Source organism: Taeniopygia guttata, chromosome 15, assembly GCF_048771995.1.
Source record: "Taeniopygia guttata chromosome 15, bTaeGut7.mat, whole genome shotgun sequence".
Classification (NCBI taxonomy): Eukaryota; Metazoa; Chordata; class Aves; order Passeriformes; family Estrildidae; genus Taeniopygia; species Taeniopygia guttata.
This window is the reverse complement of record NC_133040.1, coordinates 7,669,915-7,695,488: the sequence shown is the minus strand read 5'-3', so window position 1 is coordinate 7,695,488 and position 25,574 is coordinate 7,669,915. Positions and strand designations below refer to the sequence as shown.

The 25,574-nt window shown below is 46.4% G+C and overlaps 1 protein-coding gene across 18 annotated transcripts in view; it reads left to right on the top strand.

The window, feature by feature from the left end:
* Positions 1-2,497: 2,497 nt before the first annotated feature.
* FBRSL1 (fibrosin like 1) overlaps positions 2,498-25,574 on the top strand; it is a 499,835-nt gene continuing 476,758 nt past the window's right edge. For 14 of the 18 annotated variants that reach the window (XM_072936199.1, XM_041719477.2, XM_030285799.4 and 11 more), the window contains exon 1: positions 2,500-3,191. In XM_072936199.1, the coding sequence (XP_072792300.1) occupies positions 2,898-3,191 (294 nt within the window). In that variant the 5' untranslated portion in view covers positions 2,500-2,897. Of the gene's footprint in view, positions 3,192-25,574 lie in introns of all 18 variants that reach the window. The other 4 variants (XM_041719478.2, XM_030285805.4, XM_030285790.4 and 1 more) reach the window with 3 other exon arrangements.

Below are 25,574 nucleotides of genomic sequence, written 5' to 3'. Positions count from 1 at the left end.
TATATCTAAACGGAGACCTTTAATTAACAACCATCTCCGGGATTTTGGTGTCTTTCAAATACCACACATTCAAAAAAATACTGTACAGTCACTTAATGAAACAGGAGAGGAAATACCCTTTGGAAATCCACAGTCCAGCAAAACCCAGGGCAGATAACTGTCTGGCTCCCCACTAGCCTGTAATTACCCGGGGAAGCAGCTAGATTTAGCTATCTTCCTTCTTTAATTGGCACGCAAAAGATTATAGGATTTTATTAGGACACAAATGACACCGATATGAGTGTGATTGAGGCATGCAATGCATGACTGACTATTTGCATTAAGAGGCTTTGCACTACACATGGGATTTCTACCTTTGGTTTTAAATGGCTTATATTTAAATGACGTTTCTATGCTACATTTTAAGAGGATGATATTTATTTTAGCGCTTGTCTAAGTAAGGTAGGGCAACGCTGTTGCCAGACACCAGAAACCCTTCTCAAAGAGCTGTTTGCGCCAGGTGGAAAAGGGTTCATTTTTGACTGCTCCAGTGTTACAAGAACACAAGAAAATGGTGGGAAAATGGGCATTGAAGTGCCCACACTGAAACCTTTGATGCGTGTCTTAGACACTCAGCTGCCAGCCTGCCACTTCTGGGGACACCAGACTGAAGAAACCACCATCCCTGGTGGTGACTGAACTGGAACACAGTGGGAGCAGATAGCAGATTTTTTTGGTGTCCCTTATTTCCATGGCTTCCACTAACTCTGAATCTCCTTCATGGATTTTTTTTCCCTTATACATGAATCTCAATGGATTTCTTTAGGCTTTATTTCACAGCCTCTTTCTAATGTTTCTCGTATCCAGAACTAAAGGCTACCCCCCAGGGAACGTGAAAGCAGCTGAAGAAGTAAGGAATTAAGGTGAGTCAGTCCAACGGAGCAAAGCCAGCCCCACACAAGGTAGAGAGTACCCAGAAGTGATGGTAACATGCTGCAATATCTGACTTGGTGCAATAAAAGATGATAACAGGAGGATTAAGTGCTGCTACCATTGTGATATGTAGGACAGCCCTGTGCAGGAGCCCTGATCCAGGCACACCTTCCGCAGTGCTGTCCTTGGCACTGGGCGCTGCACAGCTGCGCAGTCGGCCACCAAGCCAGTCCTGTCCCAAGGGAATGCCTGAGCACCAAGCCTTTGGCCAGGCGATGCTGGAGAGAGGAGAGGGCCTTAAACTGCAGGCAGTCAATAAAGAAACAGCCCCTTCCCACACTGCAGAGCCCAAATATAACCTCAACAAGACGAATGGATGGGGAGCAGGGTCTGATGAACAGGGTCTCCTGCTTCCATCTCCATGAGCCTCAGCCCTCGGCTCCCTTACACTGCCCCATGTCCCATCTAGAGCTCCGATGTCCAGCTCCCGTGTCCTGCACCCTCACCACCATTTCCTAACTTGTCCCTTGACACAGAGATTGTTCCTCAGCTCATCCCTCCGCTCTCTCCACGTCTCCCAGCTCTTCCTGCGCACCCCAAGTTACCCTGAACCCCCAGGCGATCCCTCAGCCTGACCCTCGGTTCAGCGTTCACTCCTCACCTCGTCCCCGGCTCACCCTCCGACCCCCAGCTCACTCCTCGCCCCGGGGCTCCTCGTTTGGCCCCAGCCCATCCCGCAGCTCAGCCCCGGTCCCACCGCTGGCCGCAGCCCGTCCCCTGTCCCCGGCTCCCCTCGGCTCGCCCCTCCGTCCCGCGTCCCGGGGCAGGGCGGCCGCGGGGCCGCGGGCGGGAGCCGGGCCGGGGGAAACTTTCCGCGGCGCCCCCGGCCCGCGCGGAGGGGAGGCGAGGCGGCGGCGGGGCGGGAAGGAGGAGGAGGAAGGGGGGGGGCCGGGGGCACGGCCGGGCCTGCGCCGGGGAATGACGCGCAGCTGGCAGCCCTGCTCATGCGCGGCCGGCCGGGCGGTGCTAGCGCCGCGTCCCAGCTCGGGGAGAATGGGGCGGCATCCGGGCAGCGCCGACTGAGCGGCTTCTGGGGGCCGGGGCTGCGCCGCGCCGCGGGCGGCCGGGCTGGGGCGGGCGGGCGAGCGCCATCCGGCAGCGGGCGGCGGCGGCGGGGGCGCCGCGCCGCGCCGGCGGGGGGCTGCGAGCCGCCGGCGGCGCCCGGCGAGGAGGGGTCGGCGGCGGCGGGCGGCGGCGGCGGCGGGCGGCGGCGGGGGCTGCCCAGGGATTGTCTCGCTCGTTCCGCGGCAAGAAAGTTGGGCGGCGAGCGCGGCGGCGGCGGCGGCCCCCCCGGCGGTGCGCGGCGGCCGGAGCGGGGCCCCGGAGCGGCGCTGCCCCCGGGGAGGGGGCGCCGCGCCTGGATTATCCCGAGCTGGGTCGAGCCTCCTGGATCTGCCTCTCTCTCCTCCGCGCCGAGTGAATCCGAGGTGTCCTCGTCCTGATCCAGATAAATCTTCCCCCCCCTTCTTTTTTTTTTTTTTTTTTTTTTTTTTTCCTCCCCTCCTCTTCCCGTCGTTGCTTTTTTTGGGGGGTGGGGGGAGGCGGGGGGTGGAAATTTGTCAAGGTCATTCCGTGGATTTAATATTTTTTGTGTGTGTGTGTGCCGCTCGCCCCACCGCCACCGCCACCCAGCCTTGCTCTGTGGATTATCATCGCTCTGGATCCGAGGCTCTGAACAGCAGGATTTTTTGTTGTTGTTGTTGATTTTTTTTAAAATTATTATTATTATTTTTTAAGAGCTCCGGGGTTTGGAGAGGGGAAGCGGTGAGTTGGAGGGGGGCGACTTTTCTCTCCCCCCACGCCCCCCCCACTCCCACCCACCCCCCCCTCGCTCCCGGCCTTCTCATTTTCATTTTTTAAAAATATTTTTTTAATTATTATTATTATTATTTTTAAATTTTTTAAAATTTACTTCTTCTTCGGCGATGGATGGGAAAATCCGGCAGAGCCGGAGGTCGAGGTCGCAGCGGGACCGCGTGCGGCGGCGGGAGGCGGCGGCCCGCGACCCGCGGAACCAGAGCCCGTCCTCGGGCTCCGAGAAGGAGCCGAGCCCCGGCAAGGAGAACGGCGGCCAGAACTGCACCGCCCCGCGGGGCCCGCCGCCCGCCGCCCGCGCCGCCCGGCCCCCGCGCCGCCGCCGCCGCGAGTCCAGCTCCCAGGAAGAGGACCTGATCGATGGCTTCGCCATCGCCAGCTTCAACACCCTGGAAGCGCTGGAGGTACGAGCGCCGGGGGGCTCTGCCCTCCCGCGGGGCGGGGGATGGGGCGGCGGGCAGGGTTTTGTGTGTGTGGGGGGGTGGTTGGAAGGGAAAAGGAACGGGGGGGTGGGGGGGGAATAAAAAAAAAGGATTTGAGAAAGGAAGCGCGGCGCTTTCAGGCTGCTGAATTTTGCAAATAGCAATTAACGTGCATTAATCCTGGTGTCAGCCCGGGGGGATCCCGGGGCTGCGGGCAGGAGGGTGCCGGGCCAGCCCCGGTGATCGCGGCTCCGCTGGCAACTTGCTGCCCCCCCTCTCCTTGCTCCTTCCCTCCCGCCTCTGCCCGGCTCCGGCCGGTGTTCGCCATCACTTCGGGCAAGTCAAATGTTTGTTTGGGGTTTTAATTGGCTGCAAAATATTCCTGGCGTGTTGGGATGGTCCGGCATTGTTGTGAATGGTGGAGCTTCCCCCCTCCCGCCCTCCTTCCTCCCACTCCCCCCTCCTCCGGCTCGGGAGTTTGTGTTTGCATTGCCAAAATGTTACTTTATCTGTCTCCGGAGATTGTTAGCAAATGGCTAGTGTTTGACATTTTGTGGAAAAGAGATGTTTAAATGGATAATAATCCCTCGGTTGTAATTCCCATTTTTGAAGTAATTGAACAAATTCTTCATCTCTTGTTGACTGTACATATTTTTCTGGTGTTAATAGGCTGGCAAAAAATATTGCTTGTCTAACTTATTACAAACAATATTTGCTGAGCAAATACTGCCTGCCTTGTCTGAGCTAAGTTAAGCAGAGCAGGAAATTTAATATTTTCAGAGGGGCATTGACAAACTATGTCCTTGGCTTTTGATTTTTGTTTTGTTTGTGTACGATTGGAAGAAGTGAGTTGTCGAGAGGAAGCACCTCACAAGTTGCTTGTTGGGTGTAATAACTTGAATTCCCAGTAAGTATGAGCAATTTTGGTGCTTTTGCCCACTTTGACACACCATGGTGGAAACATGGGCAAAGTTTTGGGTGCTCTCTCTGCTTTGGATTTCCTGCCACTTGTGTATCTGTTAACCTGTGTTACAGTAGTGAAGAGTTCTGCGTGGGCTGCTGAATGCTCTGATTTGCCCTGGGATCTTTAACATCTTTGGCTCAGACTGTGAGGTCCCATTTTGTTGGTGTGCTTTGCTGCTCCCCAGCCCACCCCTCCAGCCACGCAGGCCTCTGGTGACATTGTGGTTGCCTGAAGTTTTTTGCCTGTAGGACCAACTTCTCAGAGTCCCAGAGATGGTCCCTGTGTGCCCGTGGGGGTGTCAGCGGTGGCCTTGGTGTCAGGACCCTTGCTGGGGGTGCCAGGGTTCTGCTCAGCAGGGACATTAGCCCAGCGGTCCCTGAGCAGCTCTGTGTGTGCAGGTGCTGGAGAAGGGAGGAAGGTTTGTGTTAGCTTGGTGACGACTGTTTTTTGGCTTTTTGTGCTGTCATTTGCGGGGTGTTGTCCTAACAGGAAAGCCAACTACTTTGTGTATGCAGAACTGGTAATGGGCGAGCAATCTGCTTTCCTGTGCCTCTAAACCAAGCCCTAGACCTGTCTGTATAACCTTATTTTTTTTTCTTGGGCATTCTCTTAGTCAAGTATGCATCAGCAGGTAGGTCCAATTAAACCCCCGAGTCTCTACTGAGCTGTCAGGGAAGAAAGTAAAATTCATCTTCCTGCAGAAATTTTCTACCATGATGAGCACATTATCAGGAAATAGAATTCAAATGATAGTGCAGTCCCTCCAGGCTGACGGGGAAAACTCTGGGCTTTTCAGATGGGGAGAGCCTTGTTATTGAATCAGCCAAACCTTGATAATAAGGTACACAAGGGTAAAAAGTGACCTTAAATATCTGCCACTCCAAGGTACTTCTGTTTGTGGAAGCACTTCTGTTTTTTTTTTTTTTTTTAAGAATAAAAAAGTCTTTACAAAATGATCCACTTTAAAATTCTTGCAAAAAACTTCAATGCCACCTGAAATTAACCCATTTCTACTCTATTTACGAGCATGTACAAGAACAGCTTCCTGAAATTAACTGATATATACTATGTTTGCCAACAGGTCAGAGAATACCGCCTGAAATTAACCTATTTCTAGTATATTCACCAACATGTAAAAAGAACACCGCCTGAAATTAACTGATTTATAGTGTATTTGCCAACATGTTAGAAAACAACATGTGTGCACCTCTGCAACCATGGTAGCTGACACCTCAGAGGGAAAAGTGTGAGCAGAATTCACCTGTTTCACACCAACAAGGTGTGTTATGTTCGAGGTTGTGTTCTTGGACATAATGATGGTGTGCATTTCCTAAATCTCTTCAAAACTAGAAAGAAGAAAATACATTGTGTGGATTTTTCCCTGCAGCACTGCCTTGGACCATGGGTGATGTTTGGCAGATGTGATGCAGCAGCAAAGGAAGGGGATGGTTAAGGCAAAAGCACTTTAAATCAGTATGTACCCATGGAAATTACTAAAATGGCAAGGTCATTTTGTGTGGTGTGGAACTGTGTTCTCTGGTGAACTTGACTGCAACAGGTGGTTTTCTTCTGCTTTGGAGGAAATCTGTATTTTGGTGTACATTGGTTTTTTAAGAGGATTTCACATCTGCTGTAATGCTTTTTTAAAAATAAATAAGAATTGAAGGGGAAGAAAGTGTAGAAGTGAGTATATGGCTTAGGAACAGTACTGAAGTAAGAAAGTATTATGTTTAATTTTTTAATCCTTAAAGGAGTTTTTGTTGCCTATGTGGTAGTTCATTGTGGTATTCTAGGTTGGTGTGTCTCTTGATGTTACAGTGATCTCTGATTATGTTTAATAGACTAACTGAGCCTTGGGTTTCCCCTTGGAAATGAAAATTTTCGGTGTTTAGGTAGAACTTAATGGTAGAATCATTTGGGAGAGGTAAGGTGGTTTTCGGTTTGTTTTTCTTTGTATCTCACCATATTGTGAATTCCCCTTCCCCACTGAAGGAAATTCTCACTGCTGGTGTTCCTGTAAATAAAGGGTGCTTTATAGAATAAATATATGTATTCTCCCTTTGTGTTGACCTGGGAGCGTGAGCAGTTAGGTTTAATACTGAAGGATGGCTTTAAAGTCTTCTTTAGCTCTCTGGTGTGAGTTTTAAGCATTTTTGATTTTAACTCCTGTGGCAATGTTTCCTTTGGCAGTTGTCATCTGAAAACTATGTGTCTTGCTTTGGCGAAACTTGTGACTTATGTATCTCCTATCCTACCATCTTCCAAATAAAAATTGAGTTGATTATATATATTTTTTTAATTAAGTAAAAAAAAAGAACACAGACACACAAGCAGCAGCCTTTTTCTGTGTATAAGAAGCGAAAACTTCTTTCTCTTCCTTCCCCTGGATCTTCCTGTATAAATCCAGCTCAGGTTTCACACAATTTAGGGCTGGTGTGTGTGTAGTGCTGTTTTGTTTGGGGTTTTTTAGTACCCAGCCACTCACCACGACTTCGGATTTAACCTGGAAATGTAGTTTGCTGTGACCTCTTGGCTTGAGGTGGTCAGTGAGGTCAGCTGCTGGAAAAACCATCAGGTGCTGCCCAGGAATGGTTGCTGTGCCAGGGGCCAGGAAGGCTGGGGGCTGAGGAAAGGGGGATTTCTGCCCGCCTCCAAAAATGAATGGTATGGATGTGAGCATGTGTGTATATTCATTACGTTCAGATGAGGCTGCTAATTATTCTTGAAGGTGATTGGTGAATCAGAGCGAGAGAATCTAAATGAGTGAGTCGGTAGTTGAGGGCTCTCTCTGATCATAGCTGTTCCTTTCAAGTATGAAAAACAGCGCTAAAAGGGAACTTCATCAGAATGTTAATGAATGCGATCTTTGAGAGCAATTGTTCTCCCAAAGTAGTTGAAAAGACAAGGGGTTGTGTTTTCTTTTTGGCTGTTGTTTATCATTTTTACAGATTCCAGCAAAGCTTTGGCGCTCTGAATGGAAATTTTAACTTTCTTTGGAGGAGTGTGTTTGTGTGTACGGTTTTTTTTGAGGAATGTTTAACCTGTTTATAGACTCTGGTGGAGAATCCGTGCTCAGACGTGTGTGCAGTGCTCGTAGAAGCAGATCCCCGAGCTGAAAAGGGGCAGACCTTGACTGGGTGCGCGTGGTGTTGAAGTGGAGATGCTGCCCTGACAAGCTGAGCTGGGGCCCAGCTGTGCCCGAGGAGATGAATGCTTTACCCACTCTCCCTGGCTGTACCCAGAGCTCTGGCAGAATGTGGGTAAAGAATGCTTTACCCACTCTCCCTGGCTGTACCCAGAGCTCTGGCAGAATGTGGGTAAAGAATGCTTTACCCACTCTCCCTGGCTGTACCCAGAGCTCTGGCAGAATGTGGGTAAAGAATGCTTTACCCACTCTCCCTGGCTGTACCCAGAGCTCTGGCAGCGCTGCCTCGCAGTCCCTGCTCTGCTGGTCGTGCCTCAGTGTAGGACTTGAGAGAGCCTATTGCTCCTAGTAGACTTCTGGACAAAATCCATAAGTTCTCCAGCTGTCATCTTGATAAGGCTGTTTTCACATGTGTGCTGTACACTGTCCTGTTACTGTTGCTCTGATCTCCCATTGATAAGAAAACCAATGTATTTAACTGCAGCTTCCTGTTCCAAAGGTTTTGTGCTAGCTCCACTGACCTAGCGATGTAACTTCTGATTTGTCACCATCTCTCTCCATGTCTGCTTTGCAGCTTAGATTTTTCCATAGCTAGCTTATGTTTTAAAATAAGTTTCTATGTATTTAAGTATTTTTTCCTTCTACTTAATTGTCAAGTGATGGTGTATCAACCTAGCGTTTCTGATGGCCGGTTATTCCTCTTTAAAAGTGCTTTTGACCCCAGGAAAGCTAATGATTTTCTGGATGATGCTCTAAAGGCTCTAAATGCCTTTTGGTTTTCCTGAAGGCTTGCTAGTCTCCATCGATTTGTTCTCCTAGCTGTTGATTTTCTTTTTGTTTTTGGTTTTTTTTTTTTTGCATCTTGTCTGAAGCAGGTACTTAAGGTATCTTTGTTGTTGTTGTTGAGGAATCAGAGGTGATTAAAGCAGAGGAGGAGAGCTCTGGAAAGCTGTGCCAGGCAGGGAGGGGAGCGATGTTCCCTGCAAACCGTGGCTGAGCAGTGGGCTGTGGTGAGCAGGGATCCAGCCCTTCTGCTGGGTGGGGAATTCTCTGCCTCCTCAGTGAAACCTGCCAGGATTAAAGGAGTGATGGGGTGCATGGCAAGTACAGCCCCTGCCTGGGGCCATCCCTGCAGCCAAGGTCAGTGCACATAAAGTGGCTGCACGGGTGTTGAAGAGAGGAAATTGCTTGGAAATCTCAACCAAGCTCAGGGGTCACCCTCATCCCTACCTGAGGTTTCATTTTTAACTCAAATTGCACTTGATTCTGTCTATCTAGGTGTTTTGGAAGACCTTTTAATATCCTTCCATTTTTTCTGAAGTAATTTCCCATAGTATAACTGCTCAAGATCTCTTGGGCACTCTGAAACCTGAGGCAAAACATGAGGTGAAGTTTGCTGAAATGTCAAATAGACCAACCGTCACAGATAAATTCAGAATATATATTCAGTTTTAAAATTAATTAGAATCTATACTATTTAAAAGAATAAGGTACTCTGTATTGCACAGGTAATATTTTTTTTAATAAAAGTGACATACTAGAACTAGTGTTCCACTTCATTCAGGTAATAAATGTTTATTTCCAGTAGTGCATTTGACTTCATGCCTAGTAAGAACTGAAAACTTTACTGTCTTCTCAGTATGCTAAGAAGATGCACTTTTTATAGTTTATCTCAGTTATTTCACAGAATGAGACTGACTGTCACAATGCTTCTTTCTGGGAAAACAGCAGTGAAGAAGGGAGCTGGGTAGGACGAGATCAGCCTGGTGTTTCATGTTGTTTCTTTGGTAAGAGCCCTGCTTGCTCTGCAGAAGGGCTGATGGTCATGCGACTGCACTTGTGAAAAAATTCATTTTGGTGCAGAGATGCAGTACTGTGGCTGGAGACATTGTTAGCAAGGCTTTGGGGTGGTTTGGTTTTTTCCCCTTTTGCTTCCCTGCTTTTTTTGGGTGAGGTGTGAAATTCTCCAGGCACAGCCACAGCAGGCTGCTCCCCTGTGTCAGGCTTTGCATGCACACAGATCCCAAACTCACGTTCACCTTGTCTGGGTGCAGCGTTGTCAAAATGTGCTTACTGCTTCAGCTTCTTCAGCATCTGGGCTTTGTCCTGGTGGTGCAGGATGAGGGAATATTAGCTTGTGAAGCTTGTGGTGCTGCTGCAAGTACTCGAAAGAGAACAGTATCAGCAGAACTGAAACGCTGTTTCCTGCTTGATGCAGTTTGGGTTTTTTTAAAATAAAGATTTGAAATACAGTGCGTAGGGTGTGCATCTTGGTATCAGCTGTAGGTGAACATCCAGCTCTAAGTGAGAACAATTTCCAATTCGCTGCACTTTAATGCCTCCAGTTTATCATGGTAAATGTATAAAAGAGTTTTATGTAGGTGAAGTGGCTCTTGCTGTTTAAATATCTCCTGGCTCTACTGTGTTCAGCACAACGGCAGCTGTGACTGTTCCAGCCATGCTCTTCAGAGAGAAAAGAGATGGAGCACAGTGTTACCAGCCCTGGTCTATCTCCTTGAGGAGTTCTCTTTCTCAAAACTAATGAACTGTTAAGAATACTGCTCTGATGCAGAGGAGAATCAGTCTTTATGTTCTAATCCAGAAACATTTAACATGGAGCAAGGGTTAACCAGCTCCCGAGCCGCCCAGGCAAAACCAACCTGTGTGTAGTTGTCGGTCCAGTTCCTCTGGTGCAAGAGTTGTGAAAGCTGGGCAGGTACAAACTGCACCAGCTGTGGGGCTCCCACCTGCACCAGCCAGGCCAGCAGTGCCGAGCCCCAGTGACAGGCAGAGAGGTGAGTGTCACCCTTTGCAGCTTAATTATTTTGTACTGAGTGACTGGATGGGCAGTGCAGAATTACCTGGCTAACAGGAGCACGGGGGCAGCTGAGTGCACGCTCGGATGATCCAGGGTGAATGCAGAGTGTTTCCTTTGTAGCTCTGTCTTGCTTTGAGCCAAAAAGGGACTGAACTTGAACAAAAGTTGCATCTGCAAGGTCAGTGGTTGGCATGGATAAGGGGATTGAAGGGATCAAAATTATTTCCCTGCGCCACTGGCTGCAAAACATGGGCTTATGGCACCATTCCTGTCTCTCCCTTTGTGCTCAGAGCAAAGCTTTTTTTTAATCTTGTGCTGGCTATCTATAGTGCCACACAAACGTGGCAATTTGAAGTTAAATGTTCTATTTTGAGGGCTGCTGTGCACGGTCAGCAGGGCAAGGAGCTGTGCTTGGGCTCCTCTCCTCTGCCCACAGCCTGCCTTGCTGTCTCTCCTGCACAGGTTGTCATAGAGAGGAATTCAGAAAACACATATGCATGATGCAGTTGTGCCTGTAGTCTGAATGTGAAGCTTATAATGTTTGTGGTTTGGTATCATTGTGTTGCCTTGCCCTTCAACAGATGTTCTTTCTAGCTTCATAAAAATAAGATAGTGATTGTTTGGTGTTTTGCTTTCCCCTTCCCCTCCCCAATTTCAAATATAGATTGATTCACTCTGGTGCTGGGGTGTCCCTGACCTAGCCTGTACTTAGTGACGAGATGCTGAAGTTAGGAGCAGCCCAAGTTGGGAAACAAATGGTAATTCAGAGCTGCTGGCTGTTGGGTGGCTGCTGAAGGCCACCAAGCTCATTCCTTTAACCCCTCCTCTTGCCGACTGAAGCTGCAGCTTCTTTCCTGGGAGCTCTTATTTGTAGAGAGGAGCAAAAACCCCCAAAGAGTTTCAAGGAAAGTGGTGTCTCAAAGCTTACAGTGGCATCAAGTGCATCAGGTAATAAAATGCATTATTGCTGTTTATGTTTTGGTGGCTCTTAAATGTGTCTTTTACTGCTGTGGAAGAGAATGTGCAGCCTCTTAACTCCATTTAGCCTGAGCACATACCTGCACTCAGGGGGAGTGAGACTCAGGATGTTGTGCAGCTAAGAGATGTTTATTGAATCAGTCATACTTGATATAAAATAATTATGATGTTTTGACATCTTGTTAATAACTTGCAGCCATTGGGAGAAATGGAATTACGGCATTCTCAGCCCTTGATGGAACCTTGGCATTTCTTTCAGATTGTAAAATTAAAGAAAAAATGTGAAAGCCATTAAAATAGTTGGATGTGGGGCCTGGGAAAAATGATGGGCTACTTAATTGAAAAAGTGCTTCATTCCAATTGAAGTTCATTCCAGCTCAGTTCTGCCCACTTCCTTGCATCTGTAATGGAGAAGGAAGAGGGCTGATCCCCAAAAAATCCGTCTGTGAGAGCGTTTTGGGTGTCACTTGGTTCTTCATCTTATCTGTGAATGAAGTGGAAGGAAATCCTAGTGAGCATTAGACATGAGAGAAAAGTCTTGTCACCTGTAATGACTAAAATCCCCTGAAGTGTTGCCAGCGTGTACTTTAGGAATCATATAATTATATGATTATTGAAAGAGACATAAAAGACCTCATGGCAAAAACCTTAGAAAGGGGGAGGGAGGGAATCCGTATGCAAATAAAGATATGCAGAATTTGCTGTCTCTCTCTTTTTTTTTTCCCTAGTTATTTTTCAGTCCAAAGCTCAGTAATTGCTTTTATGGGGATTACTTAATAAAACTGGGGCATGCAAAGGAGGGAGAAATTGTTTATGCCAAGTCACAGGGCTGGCTTGAAGTCCTACAGAATTGGAGTAAAAATGGATTTTTAAAAGTAAAACTGCAAAGTGGGTTTTCTGCTAAGAGAAAATAGCTATTTGTTGAAATGCTATCCTACAATAAAAGTGTTTTGTGGTCTGGTGGTTAAGCAGAGGGGTCCGGAAGTTGAGATAACGGGGTTTTCTTTCTGACTCCGCCACAAGTTTCCTCTCGCGGAGCTCTGGGCGAGTCGTTTCCTCAGTGCCTGTGTCACCCTGGCCGTGCCACTGCTGGGGACCCAGTGGGTGCTGGATGTGCCACTCAGGGAAACTCCTGTCACCCCTGTGACGTGGCGGAACGTCTCAGACCTGCCGTGGGTGCGGTGTTTGCGCCTGGCCAGGAGGCGATGGCAGAGCCTCTGATGTCAGAATCTCCTGTGCACACTCCCAGGGAAATGCCCACGCCAGGCGTGGGAGAGCCTTTCTTGTGGCATGTCCTGAGCAGTGCCAGGCCCTGCTCTGGGCATGCTGATGGTGCAAATGCAGCCTGAGGTTTTCCTGAGCTCTGGTTCTCCTCTCAGAGCTAAAACACAGACCTTGACTTCAGGCTTCTTAAGTTCCCTTAAGCTTCATCAGTCCTTACTGATGCTCTGGATTTATAATCTTGCTCATTGATGCCTTTACTAGGAAACTCTCCTGATGCAGAATAGACATATCTCAAGAGAGGTTTTGTTGCAAGATAGGCAAAAACTGCCTTCCATTTGTTTCTCAGGCTTAACTAAAGCACTTGGTGCATTAAGAAAAAGGAAAAAAAATCCTGTTATACTGCTATTAGTGTTGAGTTACTGAATATTTTGCAAGATCTGCCCAGGAAAGAGCACCACCACTTAGTCTGGTATTCTAGTTTGACACTGAATAGTACAAAGTTGTGATATGAGTTTGCTGGTGTGATTTGTAGCTGAAAATGACAATGGTTTTCCAACCAGATGGATTTTATAACTTGCCTGCCATCAGCTCATCCATCAAACTCCGCAGAGATCTGTACATTCGTGTCAGTGTGCACATGGCAGTGTTGCTGATGACATCAAACAAACTGATAACTCTCTTGGAGCCCTGTTCCCACTCCCTGGGCAGCCCCTGGGGTGGGTTTGGCAGGGAGGGGAGCACTGGGGGTTTGTTCCCAGCCTGTCCCCCGGGTTCTCACTGGCAGTGGGAGCTGAGCTCTGTCCCAGCTCCTGTGGAGGTGGCTGCAGCTGCAGCATCCATGGAACTTGTGCAGGGAGTGCACACAGGCACTGGTTGGTGTTTCCAACGCTGTTTGTGTTGGGAATAGCGGTGATGAGACATGAGTGAGAGCTTGGAGCTGCACAGGGTCTGGAACTTGGTTTCACACCGCTCTCTCATGCTCATACATGACTGTTCTTCCATGTTGCTGGAAGATGCTAAGTCACACGGGGTTGTGACTTGGAAATTAAAATTTTAGCTGCATCTAGACAAAAGTGATTCCAGGGCTCAGTCAGAAAAGGTTCCCATGTTCATTACTAAGTCACCTGTGCAACTTCCAGGCTTTTTGCAAGGAAAGATGCTCTTTTTAGCAGCTGTTGGATACAGGAGTCCCATGTTAACATCAAGCTGGTTTGCCCTGGTTAGAAGATGACCCTGTGTTTTGGCAGGGGTAGGACAGGCCGTTTGCAAACCAGAGGTTATGGAACTGCTGTAACAGGACTTGTGCAAACTAATGTAAACTCTCAGGTGACACCTCAGACAAACAGCTGTATGCAGTTTGTTTGCTTGGTAGGTTCCCAAGAATTATTTTTGAAGTTTGCCTTTTTTTTTTATATAAAAAAAAAAAGGACATAGTTTGCACAAGCTGTTTCCAGAGAAATCATCTTTGGTTTCTTACCTTCAGCTGTGTTATGTCCTGAGAAACACATGGATGGGTTGTGGAGTCTGGGTGTGTTGCCTGGTTCTCCTCTGCACAGGAGATGTTCAGGGTTTTATAATTATAAAGTTGCTGATCTCCAAACACTGTAGCTCTTGTGCCACAGCTCTGAGGCCAGCCATGCTACTGGACTGTAAGATAATTAATATTATTTCCTGAGACCATTGTCTCACTATGTGCCGTGCTGTGCTGCTCAGGTGGAGCAGGCGTGTGTGGCTTTCCAGGGGAGGCTGTTCAAGCCTGGCTCTTGGGCAGGAGCGAGGGCTCTGCTTTCCTGATCAGCGCTTCCTGCTCAAAATATATCCGTGGATTTTCCTTACCACTGCCAAAATAAATGCTGCAGACAATCCCGGGCCAGGAATGTCATCATCATCAGGTTACTGAGTTTCTGCTTGAAGGTCAGCTAACTGTGACTGCTACTAAATAGCTGTTTGCTGATATGGTGTCTGCAATCATACACCACGCCTGGTGGCACGTTTTCAGGGGAGTTTTGGCACGGGGCTGTGTGGCCCAAACAGGGGCATGTTTGATGGTAATTGTAAGGTTGATACAACCTGAAAAGATACTAATTTGACCTAAAAAAAGGACAGAGCCTAAACTGTGAGTGTTTGTCTTAAGTACAATGTGCTGGCCATCCAAAATCAAATTAATTTGGTTTGCTGTCCTTCTGTGGCATGGGATGGGGTCAGCACCTGGGGTGGTCTTGAGCAGTGTGGTGAGATGCTGTAATGCAGAGCATGTGTCAGCATCAGGGCTCGTAAATGGGCAGCTTCTGGTGTTTCCTGCAGGCAAATAATGCTTGTCTTCCCTTGGGGTGCTTCCCTTGGTTTGTTCTTTTGTGTACTTCTGATTATCTGCTAGTAACCTGCAGGTGAATTTTCACTGTTCAGTGCACTTAGCTGGACAAAAAGGAGCAGCTACTGAAGAGGGCGAGTAGATTTTTGTCTCAAGTAAAAAATGAATTCTCCTTGTTATTTCATGTCTTCCCCCTTTTGTGCTCGTGTATGTTAAAATTCTCATTCCCTGTTTATATATGTTTAGCAAATGAAGTCACTGGTGTTTTTCCCAGTATTACCTTTACAATGTTATGAACATAAGCAGAATGTGATTATTCACTAAGTCTCTGCTGAATGCTGTAGGAATAATGGGTCTGTGCCTAACGCATAAAGCCAGACACATAAAGCATGCCATAAGAATACAGACATGGGGGAGAAATGCGAATTATAACTTCTTTTACCAATTTTACTGGAGCATTCCAGTACTTACTTTGAGTTAGGAGGAGGTTAATCATGCTGGAAGACTGGTATTTTGATGTGAGGGAGCAGAAAGTGGGGAGAGTGTGGGGGTCACTTCCCACCATGGGAGTCTGTGTTCCCTGGGCAGAGTGACAGCTCCCAGCAGTGCACTTTTAATAGTGTACTTCTGGAGCTGAGAAAACATGGGGGGTAAGAAAATCACCTGGCTTTGTGTCTTCATGGGGATCAAGCCTTTTCAAAAAGAGTGAATTTTGGTATCTTGCAATGTATTCCTGATGCTGGTGAAAGGAGCAAAAATAGGCTGTGGAGGTTTTCCCACCTGGTGCATTGGCATCCCGTTGACTCTGCCTTCCCAGGCAGCTGCCAAACTAGAAACTTTGGAATGTCTTTTTGCAGGTACTTTTTAAGAAGGTCAGAATTTGGGTTGCAGCTGAATTACAAAGTAAAACCTTTGCTGTGATGTCCAGAAATGTTTTTGGACTTTTTCGTTCTTCTAATGATACATTGCCAAGCTTTAAAGTTGAATGAACTTTAAATACCACCTCTGTTTAGCAGCAGTGGAACTTTGTTTTCTACTTCCTTCAGCCTCAAAAAAGAAATAATACTGTGTCAGCTTTAGACTATGGCCACTGAAATGATGTTTGCCTCTATTGTTAAAAAAAGAATGAGAATCTGGGTGCCTAATTACCCAGTGCTGCTCCTTTTAATTTTGAAAGTTCATCCTTTGCCCCTGCTCTTTTTAATGTAGATTTTCTAAGCAGCATCTAAAAAGGTGTGTCTAAAAGACCTAATTAGTGTTGATATTTCAATATCTGAGCTTATAATTCAGCTTTTTTAATAGGGCACCTGGGTATCATCACTAAATATGAGGAAAATTGAACCTATCTCAAAAGCCAGTTCGTGAAATTTTAATTGGGGATGGGGGAAGAAGCAACCCTTAAACTTCAGACAGAATTATTTGTTTGGGCACACTTGGAATGTGTCCCAGGGAGGGAGGGGGTGAATGGTATTTAATTAATGCTTTAGTAATACCATGCTCACTTAGCTTTATGGCTTTAGAAAAATTTGCCTAGGCAAAGTCATCCTGGCTGAGGTGGATATTTGTTTGGTTGATATTTTAAGTCTGATACAGCATTGTTCACACCTTCTTGGAATGTAATACAGGAATAAACGGGAAACCCAATCTCCTTAGCACCCTGAGTCACACAGACAGGCCGTGCTCTGAGACAGGGATTTATTTCATGCATGGTGGCCTAGACATGAAACAAATGTGTGGAAAGGGGAATTATGTAGAATTGAAAGTGACAATTATGCAAACATTCCAGTTGAGGAAGAAGTAAATTCTTCTCTTTTTCCATGTGCTCAGCTTCAGAGCTAACGAGCAGCCTCTTGGGGGTTTTGCTCTGTGTGTTTGTATCTGTCATATCTCTCTCATCTCTCTTGCTTCTTGCTCCTTTTTCTTTTTTTTTTTTTTTTTCTGGTTTGACCTTATTTTCCCTCTTGTTCCATGGAGTCATTCAATCTTTGTACTGCCGGGTTTGTTTACCTTGCCAGAGGAAAATGTTAGCACCCTTCCATTTAGGAGCCCAGGGCTGCTGTGCTCAGGCCCTTGCAGCCCAGCACCGTGGCCTTGGCCCCCTCCCTGGGCACAGGAACATGGTGACTGATGGCATCCAAACCCCTTTATTCAATTGTTTTTTTTTGCTTTTAAAGGGAGTAGAAGCTGCTGAGAGAAGAAACAAGCTGTGAAAATAGCTCAGTGTTTAGATGGACACCCTTTTGCAAAGCTAAACAACTTGATCTTCCGTGCTGCTGGGTAATTCCCATGCTCGCAGAAACAGGGAGAGCGAGCAGGGAGCTGGGGCTGTGACCACTTTAATCTGACATAAGTATGTGTTTTTGCTGAAGGGGATGGTCCTTTCCTGCCCTGGCTGTTTGTCCTGATTACCTCCCTTGTGCCAGTGCTAGCATTTATGCTGCCAGGAAAACTAATTCCCTGGTTCCCTGATCTGGCTCACTGCACAGCCGCGCAAATGCCCTTCTGGCACGGGGCAGGCAGGATGCAGGGGAGGAGGGGATGCAGAGCAGATGTGTATTGATTAAAGAAACCCTGCAAATATGGCCAGAGCCTTTGGAGCAGGATTACAGCTACATGTTCTTCCTGTGTTTTAGGTCATCTTCCAGGTCTGCTGAAATGGGTAGTGTAAAATGATGGTTGTGCTGGAGTGACTGGTCTTGGTTAAGCTTGTGAAGTTGGTCATACATGAGGTAGTGGGGAGTGGCTGAGGGTAGAAGGGATTACTGGGAAAGATAAAACCTCACTTGCAAGTTAATTGCTCTGAGAACAAGTTTCTACCTTGTTTTCAGTGATTAGTTTCAATGTGACAGGGAGAAAGAGGAGACAAGCTTTTTTGTGCTTGGCTGGTTGCTCAGAGTGGATGAGGTGTCTAACCCTTTTGATGGCAAAAAGTTTAAAAGCAGTTCAGTCTGTAAATGGCATTTGTAGCTCTTCACACAATAGTTCTTAGTTTTTAGCCTTCTGTTATTTTTTTTTTCCTCCTGTCTTTCTTTCTGTACTGTATCTTATGCATGTGTTGTATTAAGGAGAAGCCTGTATTGGATATTAAATCCAAAGAGTGGGGGAAGAAGGAGCTCATCTAATCAGTGTCGTTTTCCCAGATGTAATCCCACAGAGGGATTGAAGAAAGTGTCAGGAGGATAAGATCAGTGTTTGAGCCCAGCTAAATGCTGGCTCTGCTGTGTGAAAATGGCTTTAATGGAGCTTGGTTGTGTGGGGAGAAAATTGCACGTAAATTGTGCAAATTTCTCAATAAAAAGCATTTAATTGCGCTAAAAGAGGGGGAGGGCCCCTCTTGTGTGCACGGCGGAGACTTCAGTGAGCGTGAGTAACCTCTGTGGCACAGCAGTCATTGACCTTGTCAAGCCCTGCCATCGGAGGTCACGGCTGGTGAAGTGGGTTGCCACAGGGGATTAGCACATCTGGGCAGAGCAGAGGGTTTTTCCTTCTGAGCCCCTGCACACCAAACCCCATCTCCAGCAGCACACACGGAGAGCACGAGGGGATGGGCAGGAACCTGCCAGAAGAGCAGGGAGAAACCTTCTGGAGCCAGGGGCTGTCTTGGCCCCTGCTGCAAGAGAAAGAGCACTTGGTTACACCACAGATTTCCAGCTCCAGAGAGGAGGAGGTGGCCTTGAAAATTAACCATAAAACCCCACAAATTTGCCTTGGTAATCTCATAATGAGATAGCTTTGAGCACAGAACTGTCTTTTTCCCCAGGTTTCCCTTACAGTTTTGCATGTACAAATGTACTTTTGCATCCTACCTACAGCTGTTAGTTTGGTGTGAGAGGTACAGTTTTAGCAGGAAGGTGGCTGATATGCTTATTTACTGGGCTGAAAATAGGCAGATGATGATGTTTTGTCATAAACCTCGGAAGGAATGAGTGGTATATCGGCTCCCATGTAAGACTGCACAATTACTGTGTGAAGATATTAGGCCCAATTCACAGATGGTAGTGTCTGAAGTACAGGGAAAACAGATAATTACTAGCAACTGATCCATTTGCTCTGTGCCTAAAGGAGAGAATATCTAAGGCTGGCTTTCCTGCTTGAATGAAGTGTTTATTAGAAGGCTTGATGCCATGGCATCCTTGAAGTCTAAGCATTGCAGTGTCAGATTTTATACAGATCTGTTCTGCTTTGCCTCCTGTATTCTTTTACAATTCTGCCTTAGTTGAAATTATGTCATACTGCAGGAAGAAGGTATTAAAAGAAAATTACCAATACTTCCAGCAGGAATAGTTGGTATCTTACTAGCCAGAAGAGAATAAAGTTGAAGATCTCTGGTCCTTGTGTTCGCCAGTAAAGGATATAATTTGTCATTAATGCCCAATCACCTCCTGGATGAGGAGAGAAATTATAATGCTCTGCTTCTGCCTTAGTTGTGAGCACCTAGAATGAAGCTATAGTTGGTTGTAGTTACTAGAAGACTGGGTGCTGATGGTGTTTGGTATTTGTGCTAAATTTGTGCTAGGCAGGAAAATGAGAGTTGTGCAAATTTACAAGGTAGAGAAAGCACAGTCTGAACAGCATCAGGAAAATGATGCTGAAGGTTGGCTGTTGGAAATTCTTTGTTCAGGCTCACAAGTGGTGTTGGTGACACCACAGAGAAGCGGCCCACACTGGGGTTTTCAGCACTGGTGGCTTCTCAGACTTCTTCAGAGGTTACACAGTTCCTACTAAGAAGTGTTCAAGACTGCTGGGCATGGGTGGTTTTTTACAGTCACCTTCAGAAGCTGTGCCTTGACTTCCTGCCAGGAACTGTGGGGCACAGATGAAAGTCTGGACCTGTGTCACAGTAGTAGTGGAGAACTGGATGGATCTGGATCTGTTTTGGCACTTACTGTACCATATTGCATCTGAAATACCAGGTTGGACTTGGAGAATTAAGTGGAGCAATTATGAAGCAGAGGGGAAAAAAAAAAACACTTATGTGGTGGCTGTGATAAATTAGTCATTTTGTACCTCCAAATAGCCAATTATTCCTCTGACTGGCTTTTATCTGACCAATTTGCATGTGCAGTCATGGTAACTGGTTTGCAGATTAGGTGCAGAATTTCATGTGGATCTGATGTTGCATTTTCGTCCTGCTCCCTTGGAAGCAAAACACATGGATGAGGGGTTGTGTGTAACTCATTACTGTTAGCTGCTTTGTTTTTTCACTCTCAAAGCTTCTTCAGACTTGAAAGAAACAAGATGGCTCACTCTTGTAGGTTGGTGTTTTTTGTTTTGTTTCTTTTTTTTTAATATCAGACAAGATGATGTAAAGTGGTCCCAGCTCCATAGAAGCTGCAGCACAGATTTCATTTGTATTGGCGTTCTTGGCTGCACCTTTTGAGAACACATTGTTTGAGGGCTGGGAACTCACTGGAGTGTATTTCAGAAGAGATGTGAAAGGAGAAAAATTTAAAAAGCTAAAAGAAAGAAGGAAAAATTAACTGAAGCAGCTTGGAGTGACCAGGGGTGAAATGGTGCCTCACTGAAGCCAGTGTCAAAACTCTGTCCTCTCTGGTGCCAAATTGCCATGGCTGCTCTGATTTTGATCTGAAGCTGAAAATTAACAAATGGTAGTATATTTAATATTGTACACCTAGAGAGCTAAGTGAAGTCTTAATTTGAAGAATATTAATTATTCAGGTAGCTGAATTTTACTAGTAGGTTACACATAAGCTCTGTTTCTGTCAGGGATTTGTGTCAATTTAGCTTGCTGTGGACTTTGTAGAATCTCTGATATGAACAGTCTTTGAAGTGGAGAAATGGTATAAAATATTTGCCAACAGCCACCCAGCTTTTTAAAGCTTCATTTCCTTCAAATAAGTCAGCCTTTTTAAAAAACAAATAAAACTGAGTTGCAAGTACAATAATAACTATCAAAAGCTGGGGTTTTTTATATAGGCTCCAGCAATGCAGCTGTAGTTACCTTGGTCTCCAGTGCTGCTAAAGACAAATTAAGCTAATAAAACAGTATCTTGCAACATCATAACAAATAAATGGGCTAATCTGTATGCAAGTTTCTTGCTACACCAAATTTAAACTGCTTGAGCATTTCCTCTTTTGGTGAGAGGTAGAGGTTTTTATAAACATAACCTTTTCAAGGGACTGTGGAACAATGCCTTGTCAATCATTCAGGATTTAGGGATTGAAGATTGCATGTGAAGAAGTATTTCAGGAAATTATATGTTTATTTTCTTATGACAGCTTCGTGTTAAACTGAAGGCAGGTTCCAGGGAGGCAGCTGTATCCACCTGCCTGCTGTTACACAATTCCATTGGTAGCTGAAGGAGCTCCCTGGTTTCCATCATGTCCCAGCTAGTATATGATCAGTATAAAGTGTATGTGGGTGCACATCATGTGTGAGCAAATGTGCTTTCTCTCCTCTATGTGCTTAAAATAGTTGGACCTGTCTTAGATTGCTTGTAAACTCCTGCTTGTTCTTCCTGTTCTTTTGGATTGAGCACTCATGGCACTGTGTATATATTTTTTTTTTTTTTTTTTTTTTTTTTTGAGTGGAGCAGCACCTGTGAAGTGTCCTGGTCTTACATAAAGCCTTCCATTAAAATAATTGCAGGTGGACAAACATTTAACTTTAAATTCTCTGAGCTGTTTAAACTTGTGAGTTTCTTTACATTCTGCTTATTGAATTATCAGGGTGTAAGTTTTATTAAAACTGGGTGTGAAATTTAATTTTTTGCAAATATTTTTCTGTGCAGTAGCTGCTGAAGAGCCCTTCCAAAGCACTTTCAGCCCAGCTTGGGGCAAAGCTAGAAAAATCAGAGTTGAAAATTGGGGCACATCACTTTCCCCCCTCTCTAGATAAGTTATTTAATCTCTGTCCCTCTGCTTCTTCTGTAAAACAAGGATAACTTATCTCCTGGTACTTTGCCGCTTAGTAGTTGTAAACCCTGCAAGCAGGATCTTTTTGATAGGGAGTACATTAAGATTAAAGTACATGGTGTTTTGTTCTGAAGAGTTTGAGGTTGAAATTTATAGGCAACTGTAAGCTGCATGTTTGCTTATGATAAAATGGGGGGATGAAGTATAAAGGAACAGACATTGGTACTGGCCGTGTAACTTGCAGCTTTACAGTACAAACAGCCTCTTGTTTGTGGTGATAAAGGCAAGAAATCCAGTGTATTCTACCAGCTACAAATAGCTGCATGGGGTAGAGCTTTTCACTCTGTAAAAATGGCCTTTTTCTCATTCTCAAATCAGTCTCTCAGCTGTTCCTGCTAAAAGGTCCTCTCTCCACTTGTTTAGTGACTGTGAATTTTTGTTACTCTAACAGGAAAAAGCATCTTTCGCTGCTGAATGTCCTTCAGCCATTGCTGTTCTCTCCTCTCCCTCCCTTTTCTATATTCTGAGGATTTAGTGGGTGAAATTCCCCCCAATCCTTGGGCTTAATCAGCTGGAAAGTGCAGCCAGCAGGCTGGCAAGGCGGTAGGTTGGATGATCATCCTTCTGCCAGCCCCTGGTGCCTGCTCTGCAGAAGGCTCATGGATTGATGGCTCTGGAATCACGCCGGGATTGCTGCAGCACATCACAGTCCCTGCAGAGCAGAGCCCTTCCCCTGCACCTGCCCTTGGGATTTCTGTCTCGTCTTCCAGAGCTCTGCCAAGTGCAACAGCAGCCCTGCTTTGTTTTTCCCACCTGCCAGCTCTTCAGGATGTTGTGTATATATTGGGAATATTGGGGAGGGGGATGAGGTTTGTGTGGAGGATGAAGAATTTTGGAGAGGGAAATTGGCTTGGTAGCCTTGGGATATGATTTTATTACTAACAACTGGAGATGTCTCTTTGCTTCTCTCTGATGGATCCACTGTCTTAAAGCTTTTTGGCAACAAGATTCAAAACTGATATTTAATCTTTGACAAGGGGAAAGATGAAAAACTGAAAGATCATTTCTCCTCAAGATTGTACATTTAGATATTTCTGGATGTGTGTCTGTGGGTTGTTCTTCATTCCCAGTGCCTTCCACAAACACAGCTCGTCATCTTGTGCCATTGATCATTCCCTTGTGGTTCTGAGCCAGAAGATGTCAAAGGCTTTTCATACCTGCTTAGGAGACGTTTTAATAATAATGGACCACTGGGGCAGGTGTCCTGGAAAGCTTTTCAATGGATCAAAATCAAAACTAAAATAAAAAAAAACCCCGAACTGATAATACCCAACACAAACCCACCCAAATTGTGTAATGCATATAATGAACTGTGAGCCATTTGCTTCCCCAGAACTCACACTGGTGCACTGTTTAACCTGTGATGTGGGTTAAATACCCCTAAGAGAGGCTGTCTGGTACAAGCCTTAGATCTTGCAAAATGAGCAAATCATGGTTTAGGCAGGTGTGTGAAAGGCTATGTTAAAAAGAGCAGAGGGCCACATTAACAGGGTTGTAGCTGGGATAATCAGGAGAGTTATGTATGGAGCTGCTGTAGTGATTTCTACCAGGGCTGGTCTGCATTCCTTTACAAGAAAATTATATCCATTGCATGGTATTAACGTGTTTACATGAAATCAGGGTGAGCCCGGCCTAGGGCACTGCATCTAGAACCTGCCAGAGCTCTAGATCATTGCCTAAGAGGGGATTTTGCAGCAGCAGAGGACCATCATGGGGAAAACTTTCCTTTGGGAATGTATTCCTGTTATTTTGTTGGTATTTTTTCAATAAATTGCAGGAAAAAGCAGCAGAATACCCAGATATGGAGAAGCAGGTGGCTGGTCTGTGGGTCAGTGGCAGGGTTGTATTATGTTCAGTATTATTGTTACTTGGTCATTTTATTTTTTCCTCTGCATTTTGTTGAATTCTCCATCTCTCCATGCACATCATAGATGGGAAAATTGCAGGGAGAGTTGCACAAAGCTGCCTTTCTTGTCATTTCTGCTTAAATCTCACGTGACAGTTGGACAGAAGCTGTTTTCACTGCTTGAAGTGAGGGGGAGGTGAAATGGGTGGTGGATTTCTAAAGAAAACTATATATACTTATTTTTCTGCATGCAGGCAGCTTGTGTTTGTGGTGGTGTGGGCAAGGAAGCACCTCATTACACAATCTATATTGGGTCTGTAGTGGAGAGAGCTTGATTTCCTCCTGGGTACAGATTTATCTCCCCTGTCAATTGAGTTTGGATACCCCTGTGGAGGGGATTTATTCTGCCTTTCCTTCCCAACCAGTGACTGCTGGGGGAAATGCATGCAGTGGGAACACGGGGTGCATTTTGCCTTTTTATTTCTTTATTCCTTTTTTATTTATTTCTCTTTCCCCCTCCTTTCAGTGGAGAGTAGGTGCAGGGTGGAGATGTTTCTAAACCACATTAATTGGCTGTGCTGCCACTCAGCCTCTGGCCAGAGCTGACCAGGCAGGGCCAGTCCTCACCCCTGTGGCATGGCCAGGCCCATCTGGTCTTGCACCACAGCCCGAGCCCTTCACTCTCAGGAGAGCTGGAAAAAACACAGTTTAGCTGTGGCTGGGATTTCCTGGCTGGGATGCAGGAGCTGCAGCACTGTCTCCCCAGGCTGGGGCTGCTGGGTTGGTAACTGTGTCCCAGCACACTGCAAGAAATGGCAGGGCTGTGCTTCCTCCATCTGCTGCTGCCTCCCCGGGGCTGTGCTGCTGGGGTTGGTGAGGCTTCAGAGGCACCCATGGGCCCTCTGTGACTGAAAACAAAGGCAGGGAGTCCAGTTCAAGTAAATACTGAAATGGTGGAGAACCAGCCGTGCTTGACCCCCACACCCATCGCCTCCTTCACCCTGAGGTCAGTGGCTGGCAGGAGGACTGACTCGCCCCTGGTCCCTACTGGATAAAACTTTCCAGCTGCAGTCCAGAAGTGGAAGTGGAGCTGGTCCTGGAGTGCTGGAGCTCCAGGGAAGCTCCTGGCCAGCCTTCCCAGCAGCAGCACAGTGCCAGGCAGTTGATGTGGAGCTCTGCGAGGTGCAGCAGGCCAAGGAGAGAGGAGTGGTCCCTTGGTGGCCCAGGGGCTGCTGTCCCTCAGGTTGGGCTGTAGATGAGCAGATCTGTCCTCAATGTGTTGCTTAGTGCCAGGAGCAAGTCAGGCTCTGTGTCCTGCCTTCCTGTGGCCACAAAGAAGTTCTGCTGTGAGAGGTCAGGTGAGCTGCGGGCATGGCTGTGCTGCTGGGCTTGGCCAGCTTGGTTACACTGCTCTGCCCCTCCTGTTGCTCTTGCAGCAGCTGTAACGGAATGAAACCTCAAATTCGAGTTGGTATTTTAAAATCATGCACTCTTCAGAACAGCAGTCAGTGCTGGGACACAACACAGTGCTGTATGGGGGAAACAGAGGAACAGTTGGCACTGGCATTACACACTCAGGTTGTTTTTGGTGTGATAGTCTACATGTCTGTAAGGGCAAATAATTTAAAATACATTTACTTATTGATTTAAATCTCTATATCCCTGGACTTTGGGGCAATTCAAGTCTAAAACTGAGGGTTTCTTTTTTGTCATCCCACCACTTTCTTCCCTCTAGGAGTGTGAGGATGCCCAGCCAGGCTCAGTTCATGGGTGGAGCAGTGAGCCTGGCTTTGGGCGAAGGCTGTGAGCAGGGAACTTTATCCCAGGCTGGCATTTGTGCCCTCTGGATTCATGGGGACACACGGTGTACAGCGGGAACGGGTGGGAGAATGAACCCCATTGTTTGCCAGGGGATAATGTCTGCACAGTGCGAAAGTCAGCTGGAGACTTGGCACAACAGAATTGCAGTGTGCTCACGCACGTGGTGCGCGGAGCCCTGGGCACAGCCAGAACTTCCCCCTGCCTGCCTGGCTCCTGGTGTGCTCAGCCCTTAGGCAGGGTCTCCTATGGTATTTAATAGGAAGGATGGGTGATCAGGTTTGGTTTGGGTTGCTTTCATGCATGTCTAGGGAAAACAACTTAC